The sequence below is a fragment of the Pteropus vampyrus genome, unplaced genomic scaffold (assembly GCF_000151845.1).
Source record: "Pteropus vampyrus isolate Shadow unplaced genomic scaffold, Pvam_2.0 Scaffold510, whole genome shotgun sequence".
Classification (NCBI taxonomy): Eukaryota; Metazoa; Chordata; class Mammalia; order Chiroptera; family Pteropodidae; genus Pteropus; species Pteropus vampyrus.
This window is the reverse complement of record NW_011889291.1, coordinates 674333-683897: the sequence shown is the minus strand read 5'-3', so window position 1 is coordinate 683897 and position 9565 is coordinate 674333. Positions and strand designations below refer to the sequence as shown.

Genomic DNA, 9565 nt, shown 5'->3' with positions numbered 1-9565 from the left:
CTGACAGGCTGTATAATCTGACTCTGAAAGAAATAGATAAAAATTGACACTGGAAAAAAAAAACAGACAAAATAAAGCTATTTCTGGCTAAGACTATAGGAGGTAAAATCAAATTTTGACAAAAATTGCAGTCAACACATTTCGAGGTAGGGAAGATGAATTTGGCTGGAAATAATAAAATTCACTAAGGTAAAAGTTTGGCGGGACATTTTTATAAGGAAAAAAGACAATATTTACTCAGGAAAAGGGGATTCTGATGAGGATAATTTTAGTAAAATGAAAATAGAAAAAAAAACATAAAAAGTTTAACTACGCTGTATCAAAAATTGATCAAGGGATTAAATGAACCTAATGAAGTTGCAGCCTTTCTCAACCACAAATGCACTTACGTTGAGATGATTCTCAGTTGGATTAATTCTTGTAAATATCCTTGAATGTGTTATACACTTTGAATGTGTTATACACCTGTTGGCCTCCACTGCTCATTATCCCAGGTATGTTAGTTTCCTGTGGCTGCTGTAACAAAGTACCACAAAATGGATGGCTTAACCCAACAGAAATTTATTTTCTCACGTTTCTGGAGGTTAGAAATCTGAAATCAAGGTGTCACAGGGCCATCCTCCCTCTGAGGGCATGAATCCAGGAAAGAATCCTTCCTTGCCTTTCCTGGTGGTTGCCAGCCATCCATTTATAGCTGCGTCATTGTAGTCTCTGCCTCTGTCACCACAGGGTCTTCTCTGTTGTGTGTCTGGGTCCCAATTTCCTTCTTATAAGGATACCAGGTATATTGGATTTAGAGCCCACCCTACTCCAGTGTTAACCCATTTTAACGTGTTATAGCTGCAAAGACCCACTTTCCTAATGAGATCACATTCACAGGTTCCGGATAGACATGAATTGGGTGGTGGTGGTGTGGAGCGGGGGTGGGGGGGGACTTATTCAACCCAGTCCCCCAGGATAAGCTCAGATTTTGGTCCTGTCTCACCCACCTTAAACACACCTCCCCTCACCCTCTGCAGCATGAAGGAGATAGCATTTCAAATTCTACAGATAGGAAGGTCCATTTCCCAAACTGAAAACGAATCCTCTTCACTGGGCAGAAATCCCATTTGTCCTGAACAGCTAAGGGGGAGAGGGTTCCTGATTGAGTGGCTCACTCTCAGTTCTGCAGGCTGGTCTCCCTTTATTCATACCTGCCCCCCTCAGCAAACCACAGAATGCACTTACAGGCCCTCCAGATACACTATAGCAGGCATTACTCAGACATACTTCACACACACCAACCATCGAGTGTCAGAGAAACAAAAGAATACATATGTAAACCACACGATCCCTGCAACCTATGAAACTACAATGCTGAAACCCAAAGCTTTAAAAGCCCTTCAAGATATATTTTTAAAGTGCATTTGAACCAAGTATCTGCAGAATTCTTTTAGTCCGTGCAAGAAACCCTGGGGTTTCTGGGAGATGTCCACCATATTGGTCAGCAAAATGGGCAGCCAGGCTTTGAGCAGTGATGTGGTATTTGCGTATTTGAGAAATCCGAGTAAAGGGTTATTTTTCTAAATAAAGCCCAGTTTTATTTTCAATAATATCTCCCATCTTCGATAACTGACAATGCTGTCCCTTTTATCACTAAATTGCTGTTTGAATTCGGATGTTTCCCAGCCACCTGTCCTTTTCCAATGGGTTGTTCTAGTCTTTGACCAGCACCCATTGTTTTTATTACTGTACATGTATAACGTTTCATATTCAGTGGGTTCTTCTCCTTGATATGTTCACCTATTATTATTCCAAATAAACGGACATCTTCCGTGGCATTTCGACTGTCTTAGTCTGACATAGTTTATTCCCTAAGCCTTCTCTGGATCAAGACTCTTAAAACTCAAAAGTCTGATTTCTGCAAAAGCTTCCTTTCCAGGACCACCACATCTAGCTGTGTGGGTTGTATACTACACAACCGCACGGTTGCCAGTCACATCACAGCCCTGTATATCAGAGGTTCATATTTACAGTATCTTATTGGTTTTCTAAAATGCACATTGATTCACATTTCTAACATCTCTGAAATTGGAGTGCATCTCACATGAAAGGCATGTCGTAGCTTAATTAAGTGTGAGAAACCGTGATGTTATACCATTTCTGGCAAGACCTCAAAGCTAGTAAGAGGCAGAGCTGAGATTCAAACCCTGCAAGACAACCCACAGTTATAATTGATGCAGGACCTGTGTCACATACTGGGAGAAAATCATGGGTCCTGTCATTTGGAGGAAGAAATTTTTGACCGTAGTGTGACAGCATGTGTGCAGGTGCCCGTGAGCAAGAGCATGTGGGTGGGGTGGGCTAGTGGGAAACCGGAGACTGTGGCCCTGGGGAGATGCCAGGACCCACCACCCCTTTCTCTTGCCCAGCTCTTCCTTCTGGAGGAAATGCGAGAGCGCAAGTTCGATGGCTTTGCCCGTACCATCCAGAAGGCCTGGCGGCGCCACGTGGCAGTACGGAAGTATGAGGAGATGCGGGAAGAAGGTGAGAGGCAGTAGGTGGGAGGCTCAGGGTGGAGACAAATGGACCTGGAAGAGCCAGGCCACGACCTCTGCCTCCCACCCTGTGGCCCCACAGCTTCCAACATCCTGCTGAACAAGAAGGAGCGGAGACGGAATAGCATCAATCGGAACTTTGTCGGGGACTACCTGGGGCTGGAGGAGCGGCCAGAGCTGCGTCAGTTCCTGGGCAAGAGGGAACGCGTGGACTTTGCCGACTCAGTCACCAAGTACGACCGCCGCTTCAAGGTAGGCACTAGCAAGTGGGTACGTCTAGGACCCTGGCCTCAGCCTGGCACCCCACCCAGAGGTACACCCTCACCTGGCCCAGATACATCTGTCCACAGGTATATATTCACCTATTCTAGATACACCTGCCTCATCACAGGTACACACTCGCCTGGCTGGGGCACACCTGCCCACAGGTATACGCTCCACTAACATAGATATATCTGTCCATCAAATATGACCTTATGTAGCCCAGGCATACTTGTCTATCAGATGCATCTTCACCTGGCCAGACACATCTGTCCACAATTACACATTCATCTCACCCAGAAGCATTGACCACAGGGCCACCCTCATTTATCCTGCACACACCTATCCATTAGGTAGGTATACCCTCACCAAGTCTAGATAGACCTGTCAGTTAGACACACCTTCACCTGGCCTAGATACACCTGTGCTCATCTGGCCTGGGCACCCATGTCCAGCAGGTCTACCTTCATCTATCCTGTACCTGTTCCCTGCCCCAGACACCCTTCTATCCAATAGACTCTTCTTTAACCTATTATATAATGTAACTACTCATATACCTTTGCGTGGAGGGATACCCTCACCTGTCCTTCACCTGACCTGCCAGCACCACCCCTCTGCCTGGGGTTGATCCCCTAGGACCAGGCTGCCCATGCCCAGGGCTCCTGCCATCAGCCTCTCTGGTACTGCATCCTCATAGCCCATCAAGAGGGACTTGATCCTGACGCCCAAGTGTGTGTATGTGATTGGGCGAGAAAAGGTGAAGAAGGGACCCGAGAAGGGCCAAGTGCGTGAGGTCCTCAAGAAGAAGGTGGAGCTCCAGGCCCTGAGAGGAGTCTCCCTCAGGTGAGTCCAGGCACTCACCTGCCCCACAGTCACCCTTGCCTTCCCCCTTGTCAACCACAGTTCTCTTCATACTGTTACCCCATCTGTAACTCTGACATTCTTACTTGCCGCTATATCTGTAACCCTCTCTTAGCCCTACCTGTCACCTTCACCCGCCCTCACACTCACGATCCTTATTTGCCAACAGCACTTGTCCCCTCATCCGACTCTTCACCTGGCCCTTCTGTATTACCATCTTCCCCAGCTCCACTTTTCCCGGTTCCCCCGTCCCGTGTAACTCTTCGCTTGCCCCTTACCTGACCTTCCCTTGTTGCATCTCACGTGTCAGTCTTGCCACTCTCAACTGCCTTTCCTCCCGCCCCCAGTACGCGGCAGGACGACTTCTTCATCCTCCAAGAAGACACAACGGACAGCTTTCTGGAGAGCATCTTTAAGACTGAGTTTGTCAGCCTCCTGTGCAAGCGCTTTGAGGAGGCAGCACGGAGGCCCTTGCCCCTCACCTTCAGCGACACGTACGCCTCCCCTCACCACCACCATCCTCGAATTGGTCTAGGCATAGCACCCTCTCCCCACCCCACAGTCCCGCCGAAATTCCCCTCTGCCCTGCCATCCACCAGTGCCCGGCCTAGCAAGGATAGGATGGGGAGGTAACACGCATCTCCGCTTGGGAGGCGAGCGCCCCAAAAGCTTTCTCTTCTCTCCACAGACTACAGTTCCGGGTGAAGAAGGAGGGCTGGGGCGGAGGTGGCACCCGCAGCGTCACTTTCTCCCGGGGCTCCGGCGACGTGGCGCTACTTAAGGCTAGCAGCCGGGCCCTCACGGTCAGCGTGGGTGATGGGCTGCCCAAAAGTTCCAGTGAGTCCGCGCAGAACCAGGGGGTGGTGCCAAAGAGGCGGGCCAGCGAGGGGACCAATCAATGTTGAAGGGGCGGAGCCAGTGATGCTGGCCGAAAGTGGGTGAGGGCTGTGAAGGGGCGTGTCTAGAGAGAGACAAAAGAGGTAGCCATGGAGAGGGTAGGGCCAGCGAAGTGACCAGTGACTGGGCGAGCAACGTGGAGGGGCGTGGCCAGAGAAGAAGCCCGAGAGCTAGCCGATAAATAGGGGGGCCGGGGTGGGGGTGAGGACGCAAGTCACGGAGTGGACGAGCCCAGGAAATGAGGGGCGGGTCCCAGAGGGGCGGGACCAATCAGGACTGAGCCAGTGAGCCTGAGGGGGCGGGGCCTGGGGAGGAGTGGACTGGACATATGGGCAGGGCCAAGAGCCTGGTCTGGTCTGGCCACCACTCAAATCCTGTATCTTTTCCATTTTCCTTTACAGAGCCTACACGGAAAGGAATGGCCCAGGGTAAACCTCGAAGGTCGGCCCAGGCACCTTCCCGGGCAGCCCCTGCGCCCCCCAGAGGTGAGGAGATGACCCCCCACTAAGTGTCTTCTCTTGCCTCTTGTGGGCTCCATGACCTAAGCCAGTCCACCTATCAAACAGTCTAATAATTAGAGTTGACCAGAACTCTCCGTAACTCCCGATCTCCCACAGAGTAACAGCTAAACTTAGTTTGGTATTCAAAGCCCTTCAGAATCCGACCCCAGCTAACCACTGACCTCTTCTCTCCCATCTTACACTCCTGTCAGGCAAGCTACATCACATTTTCCCAACTTGCCAAATTTGTCAAAACCTCCAGGCCTTTGCTGGGGCTGTTTGCTCTGCCTGTCTCCAAAATTCCCACTCCACTTGAGCTCCTATTCTTCCTCTAAGACCCATCCACAAAAGCGTTCCTACAGAATGGGGTTGGGGGAAAGACTGCTCCTGCAGAACCTCTCTCTGATCCCTCCTGGCCCCTGGGTCCCTCCTTCTGGTCTAGTCACCATACTGGATTGAGAGTGTGGCTGCCTCCTCCCTCAGACTGGGAACTTTTAGTCAAGTCCTCCCCAAATACTCCTAGCATCACCATGATAAATGCCTCCATCCTTGCTCCAACCACAGGTCTGGACCGCAACGGGGTGCCCCCCTCTGCTAGAGGGGGCCTTCTGCCCCTGGAGATCACATCTGGAGGGGGCTCCCAGCGGCCTCCCCGAGGCCCTCCATCTTCAGCCCTGAGGGCCAGCAGACGCCCTCGGGCACGGCCCCCCTCGGAGCATAACACAGAATTCCTCAATGTGCCAGATCAAGGAGTGGCTGGGTAGGTGGGGTGGGAGGGCAGCCCTAGGAGATGGGGAGCTGTGAGGAAGTATCTAGGGCTGTGATGAGCGCCTCCCTCCCTGTGCCCACAGGATGCAGAGGAAGCGCAGCATTGGGCAGCGGCCAGTGCCTGGTGTGGGCCGACCCAAGCCCCAGCCACGGACACATGGCCCACGGTGCCGGGCACTGTACCAGTATGTGGGACAAGATGTGGATGAGCTGAGCTTCAACGTGAATGAGGTCATAGAGATCCTCATGGAAGGTGCGCGTGCTGGGACAGAAGTGGGAGAAGTCAGAACCCTGATACCAGGCAGCCCCCCATTACCGCATATCTTCCCATGGGATGACAGAAGTAGCCAGCTAGTTTTCAGGCTCCAATAGAAATAGCCTCTTCTGAGCCAGTGGCTGCACAGGCTAGAGGGCTTGGGTCTGGAGTTGCCTCCTAAGCCACCTAGGAGCCTGGCCTCACTGAATCACATCTAATATCCTGGCCTCATTTTTGTCACCTGTCAAACATAGCGCTAATAGCAGAATCTTAGAGACCTCTTGTGAGTAGGATATGGGCCATATCTGGATGGCGGAAGCCACCTTCTTTACCTTAGTCCCTGGGGCTGCCCCAGAGGGGCCTTGAACTCAACAGCACCCTCTGCAGGTGAGTAGGGGAGCCCCATTGAAGTCGTCCCTGGGACCACTATGGGTATTGCAGGGAGGGGCCTGAAGCAGATCATGGATGAAGGAAGAATGCAAGAGAGTAGTCTAGAAAATAACAGTGAGCCAGTGACAAGGAAAAACCATGTGTGTGTCCCTCCCTCCCTCCCTTCCTTCCATCACTCTCTTTTAAGCCTCTGCCTTATGCCAGACCAGTGGAAATGCATAAAACAGACACTGAGCCAGCTTGAAGGTTTTCTCCGGGGTGGCCTGGGTGCCACCTCACACTCTCTTCTCTCCCATAGATTCCTCGGGCTGGTGGAAAGGCCGGCTGCATGGCCAGGAGGGCCTCTTCCCAGGAAACTACGTGGAGAAGATCTGAGTGGGGGGGGCCCAAAATTCTATCCTCCTACCTTCTAGGGAGCCAGGCCCGGCCAGCAGGGGTCTCGTTTCCCTTGGCTGCATTGGCCAGAAGGTGTAGTCTGGTGGCCTCCAGCCTAGCCCAGCCCAGGCCCTGGGTGGGTCTGGGAGTCACCTGCAGCCACCCCTGAGCCCTGGACTGTCCCATGTCACACCACCTTCCTTTTGTTTTACACAGGGCTAACAGCAGAGCCTACCTCCCAGCTGCCTTATGAGTACAAAATGAGGCATGTCCTGTCAGCAAAGGGTGGGGCATAGTTGGGGGGCCTTGACAAGCATGACCTCCCTCCTTCTCTCTTTACTGAAGCAATAAATGTTTGCTGGGTCGAAGTATCAACCTTCTCAGAACCTTGTGATGTAGGAGCAGCAAATGCCCCATTTTACAGGTGGAAAAATAAAGAGTCAGAGTTTGAGTCACTTACCCAAGATTCCACAGAGCCGAGCCTTAAAAAGCTTGAGTTTGTCTCACTTGCCAACTTCCAGAAGCTGCATGCCAGCTTTCCTATAGAAAATGGTCTGGTGGGTCCTATCAGATCTGAAGCTGCAGCCCCCAAACCCATCTGGGACCCAACTGGACCCTGAGGAAGGAGGCAGGTCCCGCATGGCCCCCCACAATCCATCCTGAGACACCTCTGGCCCCTGTCCCCCACCTCATGTCTGTGCATTCTTAGCCCTCACTCACCTGGGGTCAGGACTGGTTCTGACATTTGAGGGCCCTGGCTTTCTGCACTTATGGTCACAGGTCAAGGGGTCAGCCTGGCTAGTGGTTTCCCAAATTGTCTCCAAACCCATGCTGGAGTCTGAGCCTTTGAGAATTCCATGCAGGTGCTGCAGAAACTGTCTGGGAGTCCTACTATGGTCAGAGCCTAAGGATCCTAGCTTTCCAGATGGATCCCCCCTCTCTGCTCAGCCCCTCAAAGAGTAAGCCAGTCTGAGAGACTAGAGGGGTCAAACTGAACCAGAGAAGGGACAGGGGCTGACTGTCCAGCAGAGCTTTCTGCAGGATCCGCACCCTCTCTCTTCTGCACCTACCTGGGGAAGCTGAGAGTAGCTGGCAAAAAAAAAAAAAAACCAAGGTTGCAACTGAGTCTCAGCAACCTTTTTATTAGTTGTCATACAAAAGCATTTACCCAGTCCCTTGAATGTCCCCGGTTCCCATCTGTGATTTTCTCACTCTGCTGCCCAACCATCATTGTGTGCATCACTCGCTGTAAGACTTAGATATAAAGATGGGAGAGGGCAGGGAGGACGACCGACATGAACCACTGACCTCATCAGCTGGGCATTTCCTTGTGCTGAAGAGGAAATCAGGGCTTCCATCTCCTCAGCCCTCAAACTCACCCTGCAGGCTACCCCACCCTAGCTCCTGGCACTTGGGGATAAAACTACCATGGCGAGCATCACACATGCAGGAAGTAGGGCCTTCTGGATAGGATGGATAGATGAGGTTTGGGCGGGTTACTCACTATGAAGAAGGGAGTGGGTTTGACATATTCGAATAACTTCTCACATTTAGGTTACAGCATCTGCAAACCTCAGTCACTTTTGCCCCACCCACTCAGCCCCACATCCTGTTGACTCTTACAAAATGTCTCAAGTCTGCCCCCTCCTCTCCGTTCTTTGGGTCCCTATCCTTTCTGAGGCCTCACCCCATCCTTCCCTATATTGCACCAACCTCTCCTGCACACACACACCTCTCCACCCTCCATCAAAATGATCTGTTTTTACGACTTTTTAACTGTATTAAAGATAACCAAAGGTTTTTTAATTAAAACTGCACAGAAGTGTGAAATCTGTCTCTTCTTCACTCAAAAATCTGTCTCCCCAATTTTTAATGTCTCTTAATGGTATTCTCTGCATGTAAAAGCACATAGGTACAAAAAAAAAAACACATAAGGTGCACCTTATGTGCACAGATGGAAATACATTACACATAAAGTCTACACTTGCCTAGAACTCAATGAATACCTCTTGAATGGTTAAATAATATATTATGGAGATCTGAGATCAAATGTTCACTTCGTCCCCCAATAGCCCATCTCCCAAATGAAAGCCAGGGATCAGATGGTGTACCTCTCCCTGCTTAAAATTCATTAATGTCTAGAATGACACTCCTCTCTCCACGGTTCACAAGGCCCTGTATGACCGACCTTGAAAAAGACACGTTCCTCTCCACCTCAGAACAATTGCATTAGTTATCCACCCTTTCCAGAATGCTCTAGCCTCATGACCTTCCATTGGCTCACTCTTTTCCTGTCAAGCAATAGCTCAGAAGTCACCTCACAGAGAGGCTTCCCTGACCCAGCAGTATCATGTCCTTCTGTTTATTTATTTTTAATATAATCTCGTACTCTTTTCTACATTTGTTGTTGTGTTTCCCCGTTTTATTATTTGAGCAGCCTCTGAGGTCACAGATGTTTGTACTGTTCATCTCTGGTTCCCCAGAACCTAGCACACAATATGTTGGACAGGTGACTCATTCCACACTGGTACACCCAGTGCGCCATCCTGGAAACACATCTCTCCAGATGGACAGTTAGCTCGCTTTCCGCCTTTGGCTATCACAACGGACCCACTCCAACTTCAGAACTAAGTGCACTGAAAATTTTGACGACTACTGTCAATTTCCTTCTAAAAAGGCTGCCCACTCAACACGACCTCTTCAAAAAGTAGAACCACTGT

The 9565-nt window shown here is 50.6% G+C and overlaps 1 protein-coding gene across 1 annotated transcript in view; it reads left to right on the top strand.

Moving 5' to 3' along the window:
- Positions 1-7220, top strand: part of MYO1F (myosin IF) — a 33802-nt gene extending 26582 nt beyond the window's left edge. Inside the window, exons 17-25 of the mRNA XM_023524924.1 lie at positions 2217-2526; positions 2620-2789; positions 3496-3641; positions 4007-4153; positions 4348-4496; positions 4958-5041; positions 5621-5816; positions 5908-6077; positions 6769-7220. Of these exons, the coding sequence (XP_023380692.1) occupies positions 2217-2526; positions 2620-2789; positions 3496-3641; positions 4007-4153; positions 4348-4496; positions 4958-5041; positions 5621-5816; positions 5908-6077; positions 6769-6845 (1449 nt within the window). The 3' untranslated portion in view covers positions 6846-7220. The remainder of the gene's footprint in view (positions 1-2216; positions 2527-2619; positions 2790-3495; positions 3642-4006; positions 4154-4347; positions 4497-4957; positions 5042-5620; positions 5817-5907; positions 6078-6768) is intronic.
- The last annotated feature ends 2345 nt before the right edge of the window (positions 7221-9565 follow it).